Source organism: Electrophorus electricus, chromosome 16 (genome assembly GCF_013358815.1).
Source record: "Electrophorus electricus isolate fEleEle1 chromosome 16, fEleEle1.pri, whole genome shotgun sequence".
Classification (NCBI taxonomy): Eukaryota; Metazoa; Chordata; class Actinopteri; order Gymnotiformes; family Gymnotidae; genus Electrophorus; species Electrophorus electricus.
In genome coordinates, this window is record NC_049550.1 from 13,189,593 (window position 1) to 13,214,795 (window position 25,203).

The following is a 25,203-nucleotide window of genomic DNA, read 5'->3' on the forward strand; positions in this document are numbered from 1 at the left end:
GAATGACTTTTGAAAAACTAGATGGTGAGCAAGAAGAATAAAGACCTTATTAAGTCTGGCTTTCACTTAAGAGGAAGCATTATAGTGGATAATTTCCTCCAAAGAATGATATAAGTCATAGCCATGTGAAGCAGGTCTGTCGCTGAAGTCAGATCAGTTTCACTGGTTGCACAAATATAAATGGCATACCTCACTGACTAAACACATCTTGTGTGTATTTTTGTTCTGGAGCTAAACTAATGTTGTTTGTTCTCTGCATCCCTCTCTATTTTATGTCAGCCATGTGAAACTGTAGTGCATGCAAACATCTTTGATCAACTCTGCACCGCTAGCATCCAGGCTAATTTTGTGCTGACATGCCTATACTGTCTGCATATACTTTATGACAGTTATGTGGCATGGCAATGACTAAGATGGCTTCATAACTAAGTATGCCACCTCAACATTTTTACTGAGGAGATCTACAGGAAGGATCAAGCTGTGAATGACAGGGATGCAGACTCTGGATTCTCAAAGGATTCAGACTCATTTTTATTTGTTTGACAAAAGCCAACAACAAAAAAAAGACCAGCCAAAATAATCGACACTCGCCAGTGCCACCATCCTCACAGGAAGTCCATCAGACTCGCCAGTGCCACCATCCTCACAGGAAGTCCATCAGACTCGCCAGTGCCACCATCCTCACAGGAAGTCCATCAGACTCGCCAGTGCCACCACCCTCACAGGAAGTCCATCAGACTCGCCAGTGCCACCACCCTCACAGGAAGTCCATCAGACTCGCCAGTGCCACCACCCTCACAGGAAGTCCATCAGACTCGCCAGTGCCACCATCCTCACAGGAAGTCCATCAGACTCATGAGCACCATCGTCCTTTTCGCAAGGTAAAATGCCAAGGAACATTGTGACCTAGGAAGTAACACTTAAGACTTTACAAGAGAAACTGGCGATTTTCAGAACTTCCTTAAACCCACTCAAATACTTCCACTTTCTGTAACTTTGGATGTGGAAATGATGATCAGTTGTGTGACAGAGGTTTTAATTGTTTTTAAAAGCTGTTGTATATTACTACCTTTTTTTTCTCTCTCAGTTCTTGTTCTCATTAAACATCACCATGATCTTTGCACCTCTCTAATTACGAATGATTTAGGAGAATCGGACACATGCCGAAGGGTCTGTACGTCTGTAGTCTCCCATGCTTCCAATCCTCCACACCTGCAAGTCATTTTGCAGTTTATTTATCAGGTGTTTGCAGAGGAAGCAGCAAATCCACTGGCTGCCAGTGAAAACATTTATGTCGGGGTAGACAAACCTTAAGTATAACAAGATTCATTGAAGTAATTGAAAACGTGTCCCCTTCTGAAGTGACATAAGCACTGCGATCTTGATTATAGTTTCAACACTTTGTTGTTTGGTGTGATGCAAGTGGAGAGGTTCCAGGCATTCCTGTGGACATTTTGTGGAGACTGCACTACGGCACAAAAGCACTGAAACACTGGCTGCACTGCAGCAGGTGGAGTTTTGACGGTGGGTGGGTGCTCCATTTTTTTTCACTGTTTTATTGATTAGTTTATCTCAGCAGACCCACCGCATTTAAATCCTTCATCCTCTGCAGAGTGAAGGGTGAAATGAAAAACGTAATTGAATTCTGGGATTGAAGACTATGTTGACTTCTCTAAATGCTCCCTATTTAGTGATTTTCTGGAGTGATTTATGAAAGGAGAGTGAGATTTTCAACATGCAACTAATGTTGTCAAGTGTGAAACCAGTACACTGACCTGATTGTGTGCATTTAGCCAAAACTGTTTCTAAGAGTATAAGGCAAGTAAAAATGTAAATTATGTAATGACCACAGAAGTTCCTTTACTTAGAGTTTGAGTCTTAAGATGTAAAACATAAGGATTCAACATCAGTAACCCACAAGATAAATTAGTGCATGGTAAATGATACAATGGTACAATGATACATTTTGTTACTGACAGAGTGCAATTTAAAAAGCTTTACAATACAAAATGGCTCCAGTCTTCCTGCACACTTTCACTAAAACAGTCACTGATTCGCAACACACTGATTTTTGTTTTAAGGTCGTGAACCTGACTTTTGAATCAGTCCTCGTGGATCAATATCCTTGAGGGCTACATGTGCCCACCATAAAAATACTGAAAGACACATCAGTTTATGGATGACAGACAAATATTATTTATTTCCTTTTACTGAAAGCCTACAAGGACTTGAAACAAAACAGACATGGTAGAAATGCCTTTTTTTTAAATTTGCTTTTAGCTTCGCACATTCCAAACATGAGCCGAAATCATTTCCATGGTGACAATAAGTGGGGAAAAAATATAACTGATGGAGAATAATGGTTCCCCAGGCTTTTCAATACAATCCAGAGTGAAAACCTCTCACCTGAATTAACAGAGTAATAACTTCCAATAAAGGTCTGCACAAAGTTGACGACAGCCAAGATGCTAAGTACTGATGTTACATCACTGTAATCTTAAAGCAAAACTAAGGTGTCTGACAGCAGTAATTAACCAAAGATTAATGTATGCGAAAGTGAATCTTGTTAAATGGGCCTCTCTATAAAGGAGCACACCTGGAGTTAATGAGACTGACAGCATTAAAATTCCCAACACATTGTTCAGATCAAAGTGTTGTGGTCTTAGAACTTTAAAAATGTTATTGTGTTACCATCCTCAAATCCACTATCTCTAGACAGAACTGATGATGACTGATGATGTCTTGATGGTCATTTCGCTCCATCAGAACAGAACCTCCATCATTTGGAATTATTGACATAACTGCAACATCATCTTGACATAATTTGGAATTATTAACATAACTGACATCAGTGTTAATTCCCTGCAGATCTATTATTACACAAGGGCACTACTGCCATGCCTCTGTGAACAAGACCTAAGAAGTAAAGCGTATGCAAATGCACATAATGCAACAGATCACTGAATTTCAAAATGTTTAAAAAATAAAAAGTTTTCATTTCCAGCTTATTAAAATCTCATTGCTAGTCTAAAATATTGGGTAAAACAAACAGGGTGCAATTTTTTTAAAGTAAGGTTTACTAAAAGATGATAGTAATCCACTAGTTCTGGATACATCTGCATGTCCTTGAAGACTCTCACAGTCAGCATCTCTTCATATCTCTCAGCAATGCCTCCCAAAAGGCTGTAGTGAACATTTAAAAACATACAAAACCAAACTGCACAGAAGGCAGCAGAATTGACAGATCCATTGAGTCAAATGGAAGTTTTAGAACTGCCAGTTCGAAAAATGCTGCCTGTTCATTCATGAACCCCCCTCAACAGTCCATCCTGACGGTAGTACTGTACAATGGTTAAAAAAAACCTGATATCTTCCAATATCAGTTCATTTCAACTTTAAAATGAATTTTAGTGTATTAGTTATGGGTCACAGAACTGCTCTTTCTGGAAACCTCTGTCCAGTACATTCAATTTAGCTCGTCTTGGGACATGAAACCACATAAACCACCCTGCAGTTTGTTCATCATGGAGAGTCGGCGTGTCAAAGATCAACATTTTTGCCCGAAGATGTTTCATGGTTATAGGCCAGCTGTGCCCAACCTGCTGATGAAGAGCTGCTCCTCAGAGTGTTAACACAGTCTGACTAAATCATGATAGTCAGTGTCATATTTATGGTGTGCGCTAGACTGGCTTGTAACTAACCTCTGCTGACCAGGTCTAAGACTAGAAGTGAATTCAACTGGAAAACCAATTGATCAATCTGATGATCGAGTAATGTGATTGTAAATAAATTCTGCTGGGGAGTAGATAACCAGTTGATCGATCAGTCAGTCCGGGAGTGGGGTTGGAGCTTAACTGTGCTGGGGAAAGAGCTACAGGTCTGGACTCATCTCCACACTTGAGATTAGTCAATTCTTTTTTCTCCTCAGAAAGGCTTTAGCCTCCTTCTGCAGCTGTTTAACGTCCTCGTTCCCACGGTCTCCTGATTCGGGCACGTAGTCGGAGTCAGAGCCCACCTCTTCCTCGCTTTCGTCATTAATGAAGCCGTCCTCATATTGGTCTTCATCATGACCGTCATCTTCATCACCACCTGGCACAGACATCGTCTCTGTGGTTTATGAAGGGGTGGGGAATCCAAAGAATAAGCATTATTGTGAATGACATTAGCATCACATCAGAGAAGGACTACAAGTACTGATTAATGAAACCTTACTGACATGAGCATAAATGCTAGAGTTTATGGCTAACTAAACCTAATGTGGCTAACTAAACCTCATTTATGGCTAACTAAACCTAATGTGGCTAACTAAACCTCATTTATGGCTAACTAAACCTAATGTGGCTAACTAAACCTCATTTATGGCTAACTAAACCTAATGTGGCTAACTAAACCTCATTTATGGCTAACTAAACCTAATGTGGCTAACTAAACCTCATTTATGGCTAACTAAACCTAATGTGGCTAACTAAACCTCATTTATGGCTAACTAAACCTAATGTGGCTAACTAAACCTCATTTATGGCTAACTAAACCTAATGTGGCTAACTAAACCTCATTTATGGCTAACTAAACCTAATGTGGCTAACTAAACCTCATTTATGGCTAACTAAACCTAATGTGGCTAACTAAACCTCATTTATAGCTAACTAAACCTAATGTGGCTAACTAAACCTCATTTATGGCTAACTAAACCTAATGTGGCTAACTAAACCTCATTTATGGCTAACTAAACCTAATGTGGCTAACTAAACCTCATTTATGGCTAACTAAACCTAATGTGGCTAACTAAACCTCATTTATGGCTAACTAAACCTAATGTGGCTAACTAAACCTCATTTATGGCTAACTAAACCTCATTTATGGCTAACTAAACCTAATGTGGCTAACTAAACCTCATTTATGGCTAACTAAACCTCATTTATGGCTAACTAAACCTAATGTGGCTAACTAAACCTCATTTATGGCTAACTAAACCTAATGTGGCTAACTAAACCTCATTTATGGCTAACTAAACCTAATGTGGCTAACTAAACCTCATTTATGGCTAACTAAACCTAATGTGGCTAACTAAACCTCATTTATGGCTAACTAAACCTAATGTGGCTAACTAAACCTCATTTATGGCTAACTAAACCTAATGTAGCTAACTAAACCTCATTTATGGCTAACTAAACCTAATGTGGCTAACTAAACCTCATTTATGGCTAACTAAACCTAATGTAGCTAACTAAACCTCATTTATGGCTAACTAAACCTAATGTAGCTAACTAAACCTAATGTGGCTAACTAAACCTAATGTGGCTTACTAAATCTCATTTATGGCTAACTAAACCTAATGTAGCTAACTAAATCTAATGTGGACTAACTAAACCTAATGTAGCTAACTAAACCTAATGTGGCTAACTAAACCTCATTTATGGCTAACTAAACCCATTGTAGCTAACTAAACCTAATGTGGACTAACTAAACCTCATTTATGGCTAACTAAACCTAATGTAGCTAACTAAACCTAATGTGGCTTACTAAATCTCATTTATGGCTAACTAAACCTAATGTAGCTAACTAAACCTAATGTGGCTAACTAAACCTAATGTGGCTAACTAAACCTCATTTATGGCTAACTAAACCTATTGTAGCTAACTAAACCTAATGTGGCTTACTAAACCTCATTTATGGCTAACTAAACCTAATGTAGCTTACTAAACCTCATTTACGGCTAACTAAACCTCATTTATAGCTAACTAAACCTAATGTGGACTAACTAAACCTCATTTATGGCTAACTAAACCTAATGTGGCTAACTAAACCTAATGTGGCTAACTAAACCTCATTTATGGCTAACTAAACCTATTGTAGCTAACTAAACCTAATGTGGCTTACTAAACCTCATTTATGGCTAACTAAACCTAATGTAGCTTACTAAACCTCATTTATGGCTAACTAAACCTAATTTATGGCTAACTAATCCTAATGTGGCTAACTAAACCTCATTTATGGCTAACTAAACCTAATGTGGCTAACTAAACCTCATTTATGGCTAACTAAACCTAATGTGGCTAACTAAACCTCATTTATGGCTAACTAAACCTAATGTGGCTAACTAAACCTCATTTATGGATAACTAAACCTCATTTATGGCTATTGTGGGATGGGGTTATTGATGGAAGGCACGTGACAAAGCATGAAGTATAGTATGTGGGCGAGTAATTACATTGCATTATTTAAAGGGTGAGGGGCATTAGAGAATGCATAGGTTTGTTGCATATAGTACTTCGGCTTTACAAAGAAACTTCGCAATGGACGAGAACGCATGGAGACCAAAGAAGGGAGGGGGAGGTGAAAAGAGTATGTGTGTGTAAGGGTGTTGTAAAACAGAGGTGACCAAAAGGCTGCTGTCTCAGCATGAAGTTAAACAAATGGAGTGGGAAACAAAGAATGCTTGTGAGGGGGTGTTTGGGGTGCAGTCTTCCCTATATATGTATGTTTGTTCGTCGGCAAAGGCAGAGCGACTTCCTGATTTAGGTGCACCCGGCGTGGTGTAGTGGCTCTCCGGAGAGCTTTGTAATAAAGGCGCAATTAATTGTGTACCCGAGTGTGCTCGAGGATTGTGTTTCTTCTCCCCACATACACGAACACCTGGAGTAGGGTTGAAACGCCGCACTAACTAAATCTAATGTAGCTAACTAAACCTCATTTATGGCTAACTAAACCTAGCTGTTAGTATCTTGCTAACTGGGACTGCTCACACGTTCATGAATATTAAGTTAGCATTTATGTATTATTTAACCATCAGTATTTTCTTTATTACAGAATGATAAAATATATGCTGCAATGACAATTTTCCCCCCACAAATAATATGACCTACTTTTGAATTAATAAAAGCAACCCCGTGTAACTGGTTTGGTCATACTGTCCACAGGGCACCGGCTGAATTTAAAGTAGGGATGTGTAGCCATTTAATCAGATGCACTGTCTGTGTCTGGTGTCCACTGCCCAGTGCAGATGCATCTTGTGTACATGAAGGCAAGGCCTGAAACAGTTGCTTATTCAAAAGGAATGCATCTCAGTTTTTGGTTAGTTGAAGCAGCCATTCGAGTGGGCTTTTGTGCGTGTGTGCGCACGCGCAAGTGAGTGTGCGTGCGTGTACAGTTTTGAACCTAGAAGCGGAGCTAAACACAAATTGCACAGACTCAGTGACAGACTATGTAAAAGAAAAATGATATTACTGTTCATTATAATATCAATTATAATAAATTATAATATCTTATATCTATTATACATTTTTAGCCCTTGGTCTTGCCGTGGACCCATCAGAGGCCATCTGGTCTGGCCCTGCTCTCCTGCAAGTCATTTAGAATAATAAAGGGGAGAAAGTGCAAGTCCTCCCCCCCGGGCAGATGTCCCGCCTCTGCCTGCCCTCCTCTGCCCCTGGTCCAGATGCCCTGCCTCTGCCTGCCCTAGATTCTAGGATTTTTGATTGGTGAGTAATAATCATGTGCTGGAGTGCCTGCAGTCCACTGCCTCTACGGTTGCACAATCAATGCCGTTATTGAATATTGTTCTAACTGGCACATTTTAATTGGCAAGCCAGTAAGAACACACACACAGAGAGAGAGAGAGAGAGAGAGAGAGAGAGAGAGAGAGAGAGAGAGAGAGAGAGAGAGAGAGAGAGAGAGAGAGAGAGAGAGAGAGAGAGAGAGAGAGAGAGAGAGAGAGAGAGAGAGAGAGAGAGAGAGAGAGAGAGAGAGAGAGAGAGAGAGAGAGAGACACTGTGCCTAAAGCTACAATTGAAAGAGTGAGAGAGAGCGAGAGCGAGACACTGTGCCTAAAGCTACAATTGAAAGAGTGAGAGAGAGCAAGAGCGAGCGAGAATGAGAAAGAAGCAGACAGAGCAAGAGGGGAAGAGGTGTACCATGTATTTCTTATCATTCTTGAGTTGTATGGTGGTTTTGTGCCAATCCAGTTTTATCATTTAACAGGCGTGCGTGGGTAATCAGTGCAGCATATGAGTTTTGTTTGTGTTAATATGGAAGTATTGAAGAAGTCAGAGGTCTGTTCATATTCTGCACTGAGCCTATTGTTTATCATTTGTTTGAGTTCATCTGAGGTTAATTTGAGGGAAAAACAAACCTGGAGGTTTAGTGTGCTTGTACTCTTTTTTGTGTAAATGGTTCTTCCTGGAAAAAATAAGGACATACAAAATCAATTTAAACTACACTAAGAGTTTTCAGAAGAAAGAATTACTTTCTAATCTTATTTAGTTTAATCCCTCTCCCTCCACCCCCACAGATGCAATTAAAGCACAATTTTTAAACCCCGTGATATAAAAGGAATACTTCTTCCAATAATAAGAGAGCTGATTAGGTTATGCAAATGAGAGCATGCTAATTATTTCACGTGAGCCTTTATCAAGTAGTTGTGTCAGCGTTTCGACATGCAGTTTCTCTAACCAAACTAACCTGTAGCAGTCAGTGCCATAGGGGCATTCAGGTCTGCTGTCATCTCCGTCACCACCGTCCTCATGACCCCACTCTTCCTCATAGTCATCGTCTCCTGGGTGACTACATTCCATGAAGTGGACGGGGTTTTTTCTGGAAGAGGAGAACAAGGAAAAATATGTAACAATGAATTTAGGCTGATTGAATCAAGGCAAAACTTTAAAAAAGAAGAAAACTATGCTGCCAGATTAGAATTTGAATCAACAATTCATACAACAAATTTTGCATAGTGGCTGGCTACACACGCACATGAGCTTTTCATTTCACTGATTGCAACATTCAGAAATGTTTACCTTAGAAGGTTTTGTTGTTTGTTTTTTTGTTGTTATTTCACAGTGTACAATTCAGTTTGAATGACTGCATGTCTCATGGATGAGTAATACCAAACATCACAATCTGCTTATAAGAGATAAACTGTATTTCAGCAGCTTGAATCTTCATGAGTGGAGGGTTCACCAAGAGTGTCAGGAATTACACTCCTTTAATATTGTTCCAACAAACACTTTACTGATATTGATTTAAAAGATGTCATTTCAACCAACTACAAAAAAGCCTAATCGATCTGGAATAGTACTGCCACTGCACTGGGGCCCGAATGTATATCAGTCCATATGTATGTGACTCTGAATCTTCAGTGGGTAGAAAGATCCCATATACTGATTACAATTCTGTAATACCCTTCTCAAATATGAGAAACTGTTAAATGCTCTTCATCTGTCAGACTGTGGCAGCTGTAATGTTCTTTGATATCGCTGAAAGGCCATGAAATCAGTTTGTACAGGGAGACTTCATATCTTATGACAAAGGACACACAAGAGTCCTCATTAAATGAGTCTCATCTCATGTGCAGAGGAAGCAAACACCACAAAGTAATATGACCAAACACAGCAAGGATGTTAAGTTAAACTGGCATCACACACAATCCTTCTGTGTTTGGAAGGGGCTTTCAGAAGCAGATTTCTTGTTTGTTGTTGGTTTTTGAACTACAACTTGTTTTACAAGAGTTTTCTAGAACTTTCTCTAGGTATTCTAGAACTCTGTACCTGTAGCAGGAGGTGCCATAAGGACATCGTGTCCGCTGCTGAGCTTTGGACTCGGTGCTGTCTCCAGACTCCGTGACCTTCGACCTCTGTCGTCTATTCTGAGAGGGTTGCTCATTCGCCTGCGGGTTTCTGGAATCTTCCACTGCAGTGGGTGAGTCTCTGGCCCTAGACCTTGGAGGGACTTGTGTTCTCTTCCCTACTCGCCCTTTCACTTCCTCTTCCTCTCTCTCTTCAGTGTTAGCCACGGCCGCCTCTTCCCTGACCCCAGGAGACTCCTGGCTCATCCGAGGCACGCGAGCCTGGTCCTGCCGGGACAGTCGAAGAGGTCATCACCCACCACCCAGAGGTGTCTCGAAGACTAACTATAACATCCTAGAGGGAATGTCAGCCCCACTACACTCGCCTTTAAAAAAGATGAACAAAACGACGTAATGCTTTGGGAAAACAGGCCACGGTCAAAACAGGCCATTGTCAAACATTGCACAACAGCTCACAATCACAAATCTTTTTTTCTTTTTAAGTTTCAATTCAATCTTTAACTGGCACTAAAATAAGTACAGAACATTTCTCAGAGCACAAGCTCAAAACACAAGTTCGCACAAGACATTGCGTGTCTTCAAAAAACTGTACAAAACGACAGTGACGCAAACCCTATTGTGCACGTCTTGACAGACGTCCATAAAGACAGTGGTCCAGAACGTCAGCACACCTGGGTTTCATCAGGGTCACTCCTGAGCCTCCTTGCTCTCTTTCTGGGCATCCGAACCACCTCGCTCTGCTCTTCCTCACCCTCCTCCTCCTCACTTGATAAAGGCAGCCTGGCCCGGGCTTGTTTGGGTCCTGTAGCATGTTTAGTCCGGGTTGGGTTTGGAGCGGATCCAGCCGGGGCTCGCTTAGTTGCTGCTGAAGGGAGGAACGGCAGATGGAATAAACTTCACAAGGGTAAAACAAACAAACACTATTAGTAAACATTTTAGTTACATGTTTAGTAATATAGTAGACTGCAAAGACTGAAAATACACAGCTTCAATAAGATACAAAGAAAAATACTATTATTACAATACTACTACTAACAGCAGACAAAAATGTCATCAGATTTTAATGTAGGTTTTGTAACAGTGAGTGAATAGGTGTGTAATTGGTTTATTCTTAAGAGAGGAGAGACTTATGTTGTCATGGAGATGTTGAAATGTTTTGACACAACTGCACAAAACTTGCTGACATAGTGGACAGTTTAGAATACGAAACAGAAGGCAAGCCAGTACCGGGAAAGTCAATAAGGTGGCATGTAGGAAAGTTCCTGATCTTTAATAAAGAGTAAAAAACTTTATTGTATAACAGCTGATGTTCAGAAAGGTGAGAAGGAAGAAGGGTATTTCACTGTTGGGCAAAAAGAGGACCAAATCCAAAATTACATTTAATGGTCCTAACAACACGTCATTGGTCTAAAAATGAGCAAGACCCTAACAAATGCACTTGTGAGAACTATTGTACCATTCACTGCTCACTGCTCAGGGGAAAACTGGACAGAGGGAATTCACTTACATAGTTTTCTTGTACACAAAGATAAAATCATAAAAAGGCAAATGTTTTGATGTAAAATTCAAATGAGCATATGTCTGAGTGTTCAAGATATTTACAATGATTTGCTGATGAGACAATAAAAAGCGTAACATTACGCAATTTTATGTTCGAGTTGCTGCTTAGAGATGGGCCTGTAGATACTAAGTACAGCCAATGTTTCTTAAGAATGAGAGCGACAGTGGCAGTTTGTAGAAGGAGAAGAACCAGTCTGTCGCCTTATATTTAAGTCACCTGAGAACGCCTTTTGTTTGTTTGACTGCAAATAAACATTTCCCGAGCAGAATCAAAATAGGTAAGAATAGAAAGGGTAAAAAGACTTCAACCAGACCTCAGAGAGCAAGCACGACCCTCCGTATGAATATTTAAATCAGCAGAGGAAGCTGTTGTGAGCACTCGGATGATCAGGTAACAAAGTCGTAACAGACACACAACAAAATTCTACAGCTAGAATTTCAAAGGACACAGCTTCTAAAAGGGTGATATTGGTAACAGACAAGTCTGCTCTAAAAGCAACGGCAAGTGCTCCTCCCTTATTGTTGCCAGGTTTCGCACAGAAACTCAGAGCTGCTCAATAACTTGTGGAGTAAAGGGGCTTCTTTTTTTTTGGAAGTGAACAACAGACAAAAACAACCATGTTGAGCTTATTGAGGGTTTGGCTAGCATCAGATTCCAGTTTTGGTAAACGTCACGACATGTAGATGTTATCTCTGCTCACTCTTAATTCTGTCCATTTTAGTCTGATCCAACAAAATGAACACAGTTAGCAGAGTGAGAATATCCAGGTTGGGGAGGTAGTCCTCGTATTCTACAGCAAGAACAAACATCTGGGCATGAGAGACATCCAAAAGTCCAGACGCAGATTAGGAAGATGCCATTTTATAACAGAAATGTAAGAGATTCAGTCCAAACAAGGCTACAGTATTCAAGATGATATCCAGGAAAAACATCCCAAATTACCCCATCAAGAACACAAAGTTAATCCACATTAGCATAACTATTAACCCACATTACCATACGTACAAGGCCATCAACCAGTATCGAATCAGAAGCTGCAGCTGCATCCTGCACCTTTCCAAACTAAAACCAGAAAGCCAACAGCTCTGTGAGAAAATGGTAACTTGCAATGAAAAAACAACTCAAAAGTCCACACAATCCAGAGCAGTGGCCAGAGTCGACATTATTAGCTGCACACAGACACGCCAGCGTACACGTCACCGGAAGTGTACATTAAAAGTGTTCTGAGGTCAAAGCTAGAGAAACAAATTCAGATTATCGTTCGTAGGACCAGCAGCACAACAGTAAGCTGCATTTGACTGTCATACTACGTGAGTCTCCCTGGAGTACTTGCTAAAGCACTGACAGAACTTTAAACCCGACCCAAAACCCCTGACGTTTAGTAATAACAAAGAGACGCTAGTAGGCATAACTGGGTAAAGAAACTTGTAACAAATTTAGAATCCTGGATGGAAAATTCCTATAACATAAAATGGCTGCTTCCTGCACCATAAAATGGTTGCCTGTTATGTGTAATGTACAGCTTATGGGTGGACAGCAGGAACAGTAGCAGAGTGAGATGAAAGAGAAAGAGGCGTTTGATTGTGTGTGTGTGGGGAGAGTCATACTACGTGAGTCTCCCTGGAGTACTTGCTAAAGCACTGTCAAGACTTCAACTTATCATGTGTGGGTGGCAGTAATGTAAACTCACGAATCCCTCGATCCCTCAGTCTCGGAGACAACGTGTGAGAGCACAAGAATACCAAGAACAGGAGGGATTCTGTGTGTAACTGCGTAATCGTTCAGGCAGGTGTGTGTGCGTGCCCGTGCGAGCGTGAAAAACAAGAGGTCAAAACGAGGTGGCGTTTACACATCTCCGAATGTGAGAACTGTCAGTGGGCAGCATAGCCATTGTGTCAGCCTGAGATGTCATCAGCCTGCACAACGGCGCCTGGTGCTGCGCTCGGGCTGAGGACCCACGGCTGGTTTGTACTGAGCTCCGCTCGTGGGCTAAGCAGAAGAAAAAAAAAGTAAAAGTGGCCTCTGAAGACGGGAGAACACAGACCTTCACACCCCAACAGGCAGATAAAACTGACTGCCGCCAAATCGAATTAGACAGAGAAAAAAAAAAGGTTCCGGGGTACACAGTGTACACCTATAACGAACATTATGAGAGAGTCAAAGGCCACGGTGAGTCCTTAACTCCTGCGTCTGATCATGTCGGTGAGTGCACTTAAAGGGGAGAGCAAAGCAATAACAATACCAAGAACGAGAGAGAGATTGAGACGAGAGAGAATAAGAGATTGCTTACGCTTCTGAGACCTTAATGTGGCTTTTAGCATAAATAAAACACATTGGGTATTAAACTTACGGATCCCTTTATCGAAGCGCTGACGGCACGTTGTGTCTGTATGGCAGTATGGTGCAGCGGTTTGACTTTTTTGCATTAGCCAGATAAAAACAAGCAGATGTGAGGATGGCGTGGGAGGGCCAGAACACGGACTACGCTGTTGAGGCTCTCTCACAACAACATAATTACCACCCTGAGATCAAAGCTCAGCCCTTAGATACCTCCCTTTTCTACCCCCCCCCCCCCCACAACTGCTGACAACCGTTGCTAACCGCGTACGACGGTTCACGAGCACGTTGCCACTGGAAACTGTCGACAAAGCGAGCTGTGTTGCCATGGGAACATTACCCCGCCGCTGCCCGGAAGCTGGTGGCGGGTGCAAGGTTCCGTCACCACGGGGACATCACCTTTCGCCAGCGACGGGCTCGGGGCTGCAGACGTGGCAGCCGTCATCCAGGCGGGCAGAATTCGCTTCCTCTGAGGAGTGCAAGGGGTGGACGCCTCTGCCGTCCTGGAGACGGAAGCTTTGCCAGCCACCTGACAAAGGCCAGCACTCAAATAACTTCAAGAAAATGTCAAGCACGTGACAAAAAAAAAAAACCCGTAGTAACTAGGAAGGTGAGTCACACCTCCTCAAAACAATTTACTCTATGCACAAGCACCAAAGCAATTCTATTCTACAGTTTCTGGATTCTACAGTCAAGGCGATCCACTGCAGGTCGGGTCTAGGGGACTTGATACCTGGCTGTAGGAGGGAGGGCTGGACAGGCATGTCCTGCTCTCCTTACAGTGGGCCGTCAGGGTGGATGTTGGTGAGCGAGACGGCGCGCTCTTGGCCTGGGGAGTGTACGCCAGCGTCTCCTCACACAGCCGGGGAGGCTGAGGTGGCTCCTGTTCTGCCTCCTCCTCATAACCCTGGCTGTTCCTGTTAAATACGAAACACGAGCCACAAAGGCAATGCAGACTTTATTCATTTTATCCATCACCTGGGGTTCTGCATGAATGAATATAAAATAAAATAAAATGTTAGAGATTTACACCTGGAAACCATCAGCTGGTCTTTGTTTTCATTTTTCAACAATTAACCCACATAAACTCTCAAGGACTGAGTTGAAAAGAGGTGCTTTATACTGGAAATCAAAACGGATTTCTTCCCACGGCTGTTATAAGATATCTAGGCTTTTACAACACAAGGAATCTCATCTTCTCATTTGTTAGTGTTTAGGCACGGAGAGTCTTCTGTTAAATCAGCAGGAGCTTCAGCTATCAGTTTTAAATTATCCTGGAACTATAAATACATGTGTGCACGACACGCACTCAGTTTCAGCTCAGTCAGACAGCCAAAACATGCAGGTAGTTCTATTCATCCCGAATCTACCGCTTCTGTGACGTCATCCGCAAACTGGCTCGTTTGAATTGTGGAGGCACTACCTGTAGGCTAATGTCCACCTGGAATACGTTTCAACCAGCGAGTAATGGATACATGGGAATGATTTGCATAGATTAGGGAATCATGACGTTGGTGACTGATGACAGAAAACCACTCAGCAAAAGAACATGGCCTGATGCTTCCTGACGTTAAATATTCCGACAAGAAGCCGATGCAGATCTTTTCTCTAAAAATGTTGGCCACACATGCAAGTCATCGACAAACGCCTGCACACGCAACCGTTTAGTTGACAAATTTAGTTCGAAGTCATATTTTGGTCTGAGTCGTGTAAGCATGAGGATAAACTTAATTCTGGCATTCAAAGGGACGTTACTTTGACACGTACCACATATGTTAACATTGCAGGAGAACACGTACACCCCTTCATAGAATTTACAATGTTCCCGTATGTATGTATGTAAGTAAGTAAATAAGTAAACAAATAAATAGCCTCCCTAAGAATTCTATTCATAGTAGAGGATATATGCTAACCATAATGGAAACTGTACATAATGCTCCACTTGGCATATGACTGCTCTGAAGAATGTTGACAATTGAGATCAGACCGATAAATGTCTGCAGTTATCGCCACTGTATGCTGAAACGAAACAGATGCCTACATGTAAAGGACAGCCAGATGTTCTGTAAGGCCAGGAATGGCGTGACTCCTGCATGGCCGTGTGGTCTTCGTCATCGTCCATTCTATCAACGGTGACAATGTAACGTGACTTGGCAGGCAATAGGATTTTATTGCCTCACTTTCTGGCATGTGAAGGAGTAATACTCTGCTGAAATACTGCAACGGTGTTTATGAGATGGCATGAGAAAAGACAAAGTAATTGCAACTCCTTTGCCTTGGCGTAAAAAAAAAAAAGAAAAAAAAAAAAAAGCTATTTTTCTACTCAGCTCCCGTTTGTAAATCTCTGCAGGTTGTTGGTTTTGCACAACCTCCCCCTTGATCTCTTGCTCCAACAGTGACACTCCATAAATACATGTTCATGAAGTGAGAGACAGCAAAATCTGCAGCTTGGTGGCGGCCTCATCTGAAAGGCCTCGGTGCACTTCTTATAAACTAGCTTTGACTGCTTTTGTGCATGCAAGAAAGAGCATTAGCACACACAAAAATCTTAGAAAATCTGGCCGTTTGTGTGGAACTGTGGAACATGGAACAGAGTATCAGCGGGAACAGAGGAGCATTAGAACCGCATAAAGGTTCAGCTCCCTTGATGGTCTGAAATGTCAAGCTATGTACTCCAACATGGCACCTTACTTCTGTCTCAAATGTTTATTTAAAACCTCTTTTTATCAGTGTGGAATCAGATAGCAAGGTCATGGAGAAGGGTTTTACAAAAACATATTGTCATGCTTCTGTGTAATACCAGTCACAGAAACCAGACTACAGAGGATATCCGCTCTGCACTTCAGAGTAGGATAAACAGCTGCACTTATATGTGGTGGTTTTCATACAGAAAGGCTATGATTTTCAAGTAGATGCAAATAATATTATCTTGAATCAATTAGTCATGACTAATCAATCACATGACAGCACTGACTTGTACGATTTAGTCTGTCCAGTCAGATCTGTGCCAAGAAGGTGTTTGAGGAACTTCAGAAGGCCAGTCAACCAAAGACCCCAATATCAGACAGATAGAGAGAGAGTCAGTCACACAGTGCCTAAAGCTACAATTGAAAGAGATTATCACTTCAAAACTGAAAAATACAAACCCTAAACAAAAGAAACAAACTAGGTCACAAGGTCACCAGGACTGAGGAACAGATGGGTTTGGGGAATCTGGTTCTCCTTCCTTAGTTAAGTCAGATCATTTCAGATAATTCTGCTAAAGCCGGTGTGACATTTAAAAAAATGTTTCTCTTGCATCTAATTAAACCACTTCTGGGTTTCTAAAAACACTCCAGAGATAAATTTGACAAGGGGATAAAACAAAGCTTTTTCCATAGCTGATTTCATGATCTATCACTATTCACAGAAAAAAAAAAGTTTAACAGGAGAATTTTCTTAAAATGCAGCACACAATAAATCCTTACAGAACACAATAAATACTTACTTGAACATTTGAAAGTCTCTTATGTGATGAACATGTAGCACAATTGAAAGTATCCAAAAGCAGGAAATTATCATTTTTAGGGTGAAACTGCTACTTTCACTGAAGCCTCTGGCTTATTGCTACATGCCAGCGTGCCTATTAATGTGAATGTTACATGACAGCTTACCTATTAATGTGAATGTTACATTTTTGCGTGCCTATTAATGTAAATGTTACATGACGGTTTGCCTATTAATGGCTCATTACTGTGACTGTTCCATTACTGTCACTGTTTCAGTGACGGTTAGCTGCATTACTGTGTTACCTGGGTGTGCCCTCCTCCGATACAACATGCACTTTGTAGATATATTTCCCAGGAAGAAGGGAGAAGGTGGATCCCTCCCTCAGACAATGCCACTGGTCCTTCTCCAGTGGCTGGGGGAGTGCCTCCAGAGATGCCTGAATAAAACAGGGATTGGTGTGTGTCTGCAGAAGGCACAAAAGAGAGCATGATTTTGGGTTTGAAGGCACCTTGAAACAAAAATCTCTTAAATAAAAAAAACATTTAAAATATCTGTTGCTGCAGAAAAAACTAAATTATATCTCAAAAGAAATATACAGTTGCTAAGAATCATTGAAAATCTCTCATTTATTTTCAGTATACTTTTAGCAGATTATTTCTGTTAAAACTGTTCTAAGATAGTTGTAACAGGAATAATCTGAACATAGAAGTGATCAATATTTGCTGCTGCTTATATGCTGTTGACCGCAATATATACAAGATTTAAAAAAATAATAATAATTTGACTATGCACTTTTAAGTCACGTGCTACCTAATAAAAACTAAAACAAATCTGGGTCCTATTACTTCCTCATATAGACGGTTGACATCTGTGATTAGAAGAACCAGTGTCAGTGACACTCACAGAAAAGATGACACTCACAGAAAAGCATGAAAGTACATTTGATATTCGGGGAAGAGAGACAGAGATAGAGAAGGAAAAGTAACGATAAGGTAGCAAAAGCAAGCGAGCGAGGGGTTCTGTAATCAAAAACGTTTGATGTCTTGACATCAAAGGCCTACCCTCTCATGTATGCACTCCAAAAATGAGAAAGCACCATCATCTCTAAAGAGACGAGACAACAGTAAATCAGCGAACACCTACGGGTTTGAGACGCAGCTGGCCATCCCAGTTCTCCAGGACCGCATGGGTTCTGGACACTCTTTTATCACTGACCTGGAGTGGGAGAAGAAGAGAGTGGAAGATGAGAGTGGGAGAGGAAGAGGAGGACAGCATGCCCTAGTAAAATCAGTTGTTCCAGAAAACAAAAAAAGACAAATAATTAGTCTTCAGTGTGCCAATATATTCAGAAAATATATTATTATTATATTAATATAATAATACATGTAGGAATAGGATAAGGAAGACTTACAGTACCCTCCATTGGGTTTGCTCATAAAAACCTGTTATATTTGACAAAAATCACCGCATAATGGGTGTATTTATGTTTCCATAAATATTTCTTCCCCTACAATGGCCGTGTCAGAGCGCGCCAGTCTGTACACGCAGTCAGGACGCAAAATCACTCGGGTGTTGCTGTTAGACTACTGATGGCGGACAGTAAATACAGCTTGTGTATGGTGCCATCTGGCGGAACTAGACAGCGATTACAAAACAAACAAAATGGTTTCTAGTGTGAAACTGAAAGCAAAGCTTTTTAGCCCGGATTCCCAAAAAGCTACGAGCGCCTACGTTTTCAAATGTATCGGTGGCACCGATCGTCCTTTATCGTCATCCGCGAATTACTAAAGAAACCACAGAATGCTCGGCACCCGGACATGTGATACCTCAAGATGAGTTAACCTTGACTCACGCCTAGGTAAGGCCCTCTTCCGAGCACAGTGCTTCCCTTCGGCACGTCCACGGGGTCGCCTCCGTCCACCCGCTCGAGCTCAAACGCTGGCATCCCGAGCGACAAGGCACGAGGCAGCCTTGTCTGACCCGCTTTGCCGTCACAGCCTGCGGGAATCCTTTTTTTTTATTTATTTATTGGGACGCGTATGCAAGGGTTACTAAAACTCCAGAGCAAGCAGAAAGCCCCGTGGAGGATGTGAAAGGGAGGCGAGAAGACTGTACACGGCCCCCTCTAGCTGGATAACGAGCCTCGTGGTCTCTGTCTCAGTATATATTTCTAAGGCTGGCAGGTACAGTTGCATGCATTTGTCCGAAAACAGTCGTGTTGTTGTACAGGCCGTGCACAACACGGCTCCCTGTTTACGATAAACCCCTCAAAATGTTCAATACCAAAACAACGCTCTCCACATTACGAGCTAGTTTGCAGAAACTTCCGGGCGGCGGCGGCGGGCGCTGGACGCATGCGCTTTGTATTAATTTAAAACATAAATTAAATACTAGTAAAATAAGCAATCTGCACAAAGTTACTGTTCTGTCGAGGCGACATGCACTTTTGTCCATTTATATCAAATCTTTGACACTCTGTACTCTTTTTTAATTCCGTGTTGTTTTGTGCAGTTGCCAAACCATTTGCGCATGTGCAGTGAGAACGGGCGTTGCTGTGATGTCATCTCTGTTTTTATTTCGGTCTGTAGGTTTACAGGATCAGCTGTGAGGTGAGCGGCTGGACCACACCAACGACTCTACTCACGGTTGTGCAGTTCACGGGTCGTCTGTGCACTTTGGCGTAAGTACATAAAATCTGTTTAGGTAATAGCAAATCCGAAGTTTATCATCGAACCGCTGTCCTTGGGGATAAATATGTATCTTGCAGCTAGCTAGCTAGCTAGCTAGGTAGCTATCTAAGTAACCATAGCCGCTAGTATAAGCAAGACAATCCTTTTTGAAATGTAGGTGTATGGAGGTGGACCAAATGTTATTGTTTGTTTGTTTTGGAATTGCAAACGGGGTATAATCAAAGTTTCCCTGAACCAAAAGAGCACAAATAAATTACAGAGCCTTTAAAAAGTTACTTAAATACAGTACAGTATGTCTCATCTCATCACCAGCTCACAAACATATGTAGCAGTAACACTTCATTAATATCTAATATAATACTTTGACCCATATCTGAATGAAACCGCAGCATCCGTTGAACTGGAGACTCAGAGGATGCTGAGAGATGCAGCATGTCCTTAACTGGAACCCAGACACCTGCGCTATCCATGGAGGAGGCTCTGCCCTTGCATCAGTTGGTGGTGTGCCCGACGGGAGCTTTGTGGCGACGTTGCCGACGGAGATGAGTGTGCGAATCTTCGGCGAGCTGGATGTGCGCAGCCTGTGCCGTGCTTCACTCGCATGCAGGCAGTGGAACTGCATCATTGAGGGCACTGAGGGCCTGTGGAGGAGTCACTGTCTGAGCATGCTGGCCATCTGCCACAGGGAGGTGGACGGGGACAGGCGGGACGGGCTGTCCTGGAAGGTCAGTCCCCTGGGATTTTTACGTGAGCTTCAATTGACGCTTGCAGCAAGGATGTACTGCCACCTGGGATCTCATTGGAAAATGATTGTGTACGGATCTGGAATTTTTGCATAATGATGTGACCATTTGGTCATGCAGGTTTACAGGCTATGGATCTGCACTGTAAAATAAGCAATATATTTTTTAACATCTACTTTTTCAAATATGCCCAGTGAGCGTTAATCACCATAAAGTACACCTAAAGTGTGGTCCAGCCAATTTCAGATTCAGTTGTAATAGCCTGAAGCAATGTTGTTATTTGTCCTCACCTAATTTTTAAGTTTTACAATGTATTTAAAAAGTGTGACTTCTGATAAATGGACTAGCTTGTATTAAATTAGCTAAATTCACTTTCATAAACATATGAAAGTAGGTAAAATAATGTAGTGATTTGTGCTGTAGTATGGAGAAAAAAGCACTTCTTACATGTGTCTTAATTTGTTAAGTTTTCAACCACTGGATCATTTTCTACCAGATTACTCTCGTGCGGAATTATCAGAAGGGCTGCGTGAAAAAACGATGGCTGAAAGGGAGATACAGCAAGGTCCGCTCTGCTGAAGACCTGCCCCCGATCACCATGTGTCCTATGGACGTGGAGACCTGGGGTGAGATACTAGAGGCAGAGCTGGAGAGATAGCGTTTCAGTCTTTTGGCTCTGTGTGCAGTGACGCTGAGCACAGTAAAAGAAGAAGCACTTAGCATTCACATTATGTCATGACGTGACATTTATTAACATTTTAAGAGGTGTGTATGGTAATCAGTATAAGACCATTGTGGATGAATATCATAATCAAGATCATCACAAACAATGAGATTGTTAACCTTTTTAAGACTATTTAATAAGGAATGATGATAATGAATGCACACATTGTGTACAAAATAGTAAAAACAGTGTGAAATGTAGTTATTTTTTCCTGAAGTTAAGTTATGCTGTTGAAAATGAGAATGTCATGTGATTGATATAACCCCCTGGGGCTGTTTTTAAAAGCTAATATATTAAGTCTGTGATTAATGATCTTATCAATCTTTGCTTCATAAGGAGTTTGTTTGTTTTTACTGATGTTGCATTTCAGTGACAAAAACACTCAGTTGAACAATTGTACTGTGCCATCATCTATCTCACTGTGCCACATAAGGCAAGATACAATTCCCATATCTGACAAAAGTTAACAAATGTCTGACTCACTGGACTGTTAACAACATAGTAGGGACTTTTGCTCTGTGACAATTTTTACCATACATTTTTTCCATAAATTATTCATTTCAAGAATTTAAATGTAGCTGCATGTTAACTTCATTGTGACTCCTGGAGAACTATTCATTACTTGGTGTTACTACTGGATTCTGACTTATTCGTTCATTGTTTCTTATTAAGAGCTCTTGTGTATATGTTGCATTAACAATTCCTTAATGTCCATAACACTTTGTAACACATCTACTTAATGACTTGAACAATATTTGAATCAGTTTATGAACTGAATTAGTGGTTATCTGGGATCTGCTCCAGTTTATGGCACAAGTGCCGCAGTCTTCACTGGGTCAACCTTGTCTGTTACCCTTCTACCTTCAATTTCTTCTTTCAGACTCTGGAATTTCCTAATCTTTCCATATTTCCTCTTTTGGATTTTTACATAATGTGGGATTACCACATCTATTGGCAGAGCTGTTTTCTGCATCTCATTGACTGTCAGTATCTCTGATCTGTCTGTCTTGCTTGTCTGTCTGGCTCTGAAATCCCAAATTTGTTTTTTTTTACATAAAGTTTCCTGATAGTCAAGAAAAAATGCTTGATTCAGTGATCATGAAACCACTTTTGTGTGGATTTGCAAACCATTTTCCTGCTGGAAGATCCAACTTCAAACCAGGTTTGTGATTCATTTCCTGCAATAGACAACCAGATTTTGATATGAAACCTTCTGGTGCTGAAGTGTATGATGCCATGTGTTCTGACAAGGTTTCATGGTTTTTTGGAGTAAAGACAGCGCCACAACACCTAAACTCCACCACCAAACTTCCCAAGCCCTTTTCTGCATAACATCCTTCTTTTTCTACCAAAAAGCTCTTTATTTCCTCTGACCAAAGAATCCAGTTCCAGTCAACATTCCAGTAACATATAGCATTCTCCATGCACTTGTGTTCATAGATATTTGCCAGCAGAGCATAGTTTGTTAGCATAGAGGTGGCATCTTATTGTACCTCTGCAATTCTTTGTAGACCTTGGAGAATTTTTTTGCTTTTCAAACCATAATCCCCACTATGTATGGGGCCAGGATACAGTCCTCTTGCAGACAGGTTAATGACCAATTTTGGACTCTTTAATTATCACCCTAACAGTGGAGTTGGGCTTTATTTAGGTATGTATCTAATTTTAATAGCCATTGCTTGATTTGTTTACACTTACATTTTTAGCTTTAACAAGTTATTGCATTTTAGCATTTTGAATTTTAGCATTATCCAGAGTGACTTGTTTACATGATTGATGATGGTGGACACTCAGCTGTCTTATTTCATCTGTGTCTTTTCTGATAAGCAAAGGAGTTTAGCCTCTCTGTAACTTTAACTATATTCTAGAAAAATAAGACTAACCCCTTAAAAGGAATATTCCAACAATAAATTTAAAGAGACATATTTTCTTCTGAAAATATAAAACCATTTCAGTATTGTAAAATGGTTTCATAGTGTTTATTAGCCAAATGCTCAATTGCCAGTTGTGCAGGTGGCATCATCATGGTAGGGGAACATGACCTGTGTATGACCCCTGGGAGAGCCTTAGGTAATAGGTTATTCATTCAGAACTGTGTGGTCATTTGGGTGCTTTTTTATGAGTTGCATGTTTCATTTATGTATGTATTCCACTTTTATCTTAATATTGCCTAAAAATGTTTTGTAAAAAAAAACCAAAAAAAAACTGAAGTGAAAAGCATTTTCACTGAGTGAAAGCATTTTTACATGATCTCATTTCTGTTAGCCTACCTATCGATAGGAGACTGTAATTTGGCCCATTTGATTCTTCCTTTGCTAAATACCCTTATCCTTTTCTGATTGCTCTCTTCTGTTGTCTGCCTGGTTATATCTTATTTCTGGACTGTTGTTTCGTTTTTGTTTTTTTTTGTTTGTGATGTTCCCTAGCTCTGTTAATCTTATAGTACTGGTTTTGACCCCTGCCTGTATTTTGACTACCGTGTTGGATTACCGTGTCCGATTAACGCAACATCTCGTTTCATTCTCGGGCATCTGGCTTTCTCTGAAACATTGCACACTTTGTTGCTTTGATACTTTCCCTCCCCCAGAATGACACAGGACTCCAGGTGTACAACACCTAAGACCCAGCTACAAACTCTCATTCCTCTGTCTCTCACAATATGGTCTACCTGCGTCAGGAATGAGTTGACCTTTCTCATCTGAGCGCTCTTGGAAACAAAAGAGGCTTTCTTTAAGAAAAAAGAACATAGAAGCAAGATCAGCCAAAGAGCAAAACAATCTGTTAATTAAAAACACCAAAATAGGAACAGATTTTTTAAAGTGCTATATAACAGGTTTTTCCTTTTTTTCTTTTTATATTGACGTTTAACTTTAGACTGTTAGTAGGCCTGCATTCTGCACAAACCACGGCTATGTCAAACAACTTTTAATTAATTTTCTTATATCTTTGGCATTTATTTTTGCATTGAGTATATATAGAGTAACCCACACCTAATTCTGCAGATTACTGGAAACGTTTTAAAGATCAAGTGCAGCATGACCTGATGTCTCTTTGCTTTCTAATAACCTGGTTGGAGTGACCTTAAGACCACCCTGTATTGGGGAAACTGAGCAAGGAACCAACAGCTTTCATGTCTTGTTGTAATATTGTGGTTAAGTATGGGATAACACAACCACTGACCACCACATACAGACACATCAACCAGATTCATGACCAATCAGATTTAGATATCCCACAGAGACATGTAGTCATGCGTGTAAGCAGAAATGTGGAGTCACAGCCCTGATGAATCTCAGTGTGGCAGTGTAGGCACACTAAACACCAGTGCATCTGGATGAAATACAGGTGGTTGCTACCGCCAAAATATACACCAATCCTGTGAATTATTTAGTGGACAATATTTTTGTATGAACAACATTCAGAAACTTTTTCAGAATTCTTGCATCTGCCCAAAACTGATACGACACTTCTCATTCGCAATTCTTTCCTCTGTAGATTAGTTTTTAGGATTGTTCAGCGGCAGGATCATAATTCCACTGTGGTCACATGCCGTGTGACGGGGTTCTACCCCTGGGCGGGGCAGGTGGACTGGCTTGGCCCACATAACGAGTGTGGTGGTCGAGCAAGGTAATGTAGGCAAATGCAGCTACAGCTACACTTCATAGCAGTGTACCAGGGAACATTCCCATGGTCTGGGGTATGTTGACTGATCTATTATTTCATATAGAATATGTTATGCTTAATAAGTTATTTTATTTTAGTTCAGGAGTATAAGTATGTTTAATGAAAGCAATGCAAATGTATTTTAACCTTAAAAACAATATACTTTATGTCACGGCACGGAACCCTTCATTCTGGTTGGCATGCTCCATAATGGCGCAGAGAGGGAGAGGTCCCCTGCGAAATTTTGAGGGAAGCTGGTGGTCTTCAGGGTCCCACCTGCCCTCTCTGGACTACCGGGATAGTTGCAAGGACTATGGCTGTGGTGAGGACTAGGTAAGACGCGGAGTCCAATTGTTTTATGGACCCTCCCATGGAGGCAGAGGAGGCCCTCAATGAGGGTCCTGGTTTCAGATTGG

The 25,203-nt window shown here is 41.1% G+C and overlaps 2 protein-coding genes across 5 annotated transcripts; one reads left to right on the forward strand and one right to left on the reverse strand.

The window, feature by feature from the left end:
• Nucleotides 1-3,340: 3,340 nt before the first annotated feature.
• On the reverse strand, nucleotides 3,341-18,917 carry aplf (aprataxin and PNKP like factor). Of its 3 annotated transcripts, none has more exons than XM_027013701.2 (10): nucleotides 18,820-18,917; nucleotides 18,111-18,182; nucleotides 17,270-17,430; nucleotides 14,212-14,395; nucleotides 13,878-14,007; nucleotides 10,252-10,442; nucleotides 9,543-9,847; nucleotides 8,461-8,592; nucleotides 8,132-8,178; nucleotides 3,341-4,107 (listed from the first exon to the last, which is right to left on the reverse strand). In XM_027013701.2, exons 1-10 carry the CDS (start codon nucleotides 18,910-18,912, stop codon nucleotides 3,908-3,910), a joined length of 1,515 nt encoding a protein of 504 aa, XP_026869502.2. In that variant the 5' UTR covers nucleotides 18,913-18,917; the 3' UTR covers nucleotides 3,341-3,907. The 3 variants fall into 3 exon arrangements, with proteins under 3 accessions (XP_026869502.2, XP_026869501.2, XP_026869503.2); XM_027013700.2 differs by having other exon boundaries at nucleotides 10,252-10,445; XM_027013702.2 differs by lacking the exon at nucleotides 18,820-18,917 and adding an exon at nucleotides 18,379-18,466 and having other exon boundaries at nucleotides 10,252-10,445.
• On the forward strand, nucleotides 18,738-24,341 carry LOC113579626 (F-box only protein 48). 2 transcript variants are annotated; one of them, XM_027013703.2, is made up of 4 exons: nucleotides 18,738-18,825; nucleotides 19,556-19,647; nucleotides 20,047-20,382; nucleotides 20,897-24,341. In XM_027013703.2, exons 3-4 carry the CDS (start codon nucleotides 20,083-20,085, stop codon nucleotides 21,056-21,058), a joined length of 462 nt encoding a protein of 153 aa, XP_026869504.2. In that variant the 5' UTR covers nucleotides 18,738-18,825; nucleotides 19,556-19,647; nucleotides 20,047-20,082; the 3' UTR covers nucleotides 21,059-24,341. The 2 variants fall into 2 exon arrangements, with proteins under 2 accessions (XP_026869504.2, XP_026869505.2); XM_027013704.2 differs by lacking the exon at nucleotides 18,738-18,825 and adding an exon at nucleotides 19,068-19,150.
• Nucleotides 24,342-25,203: the final 862 nt, after the last annotated feature.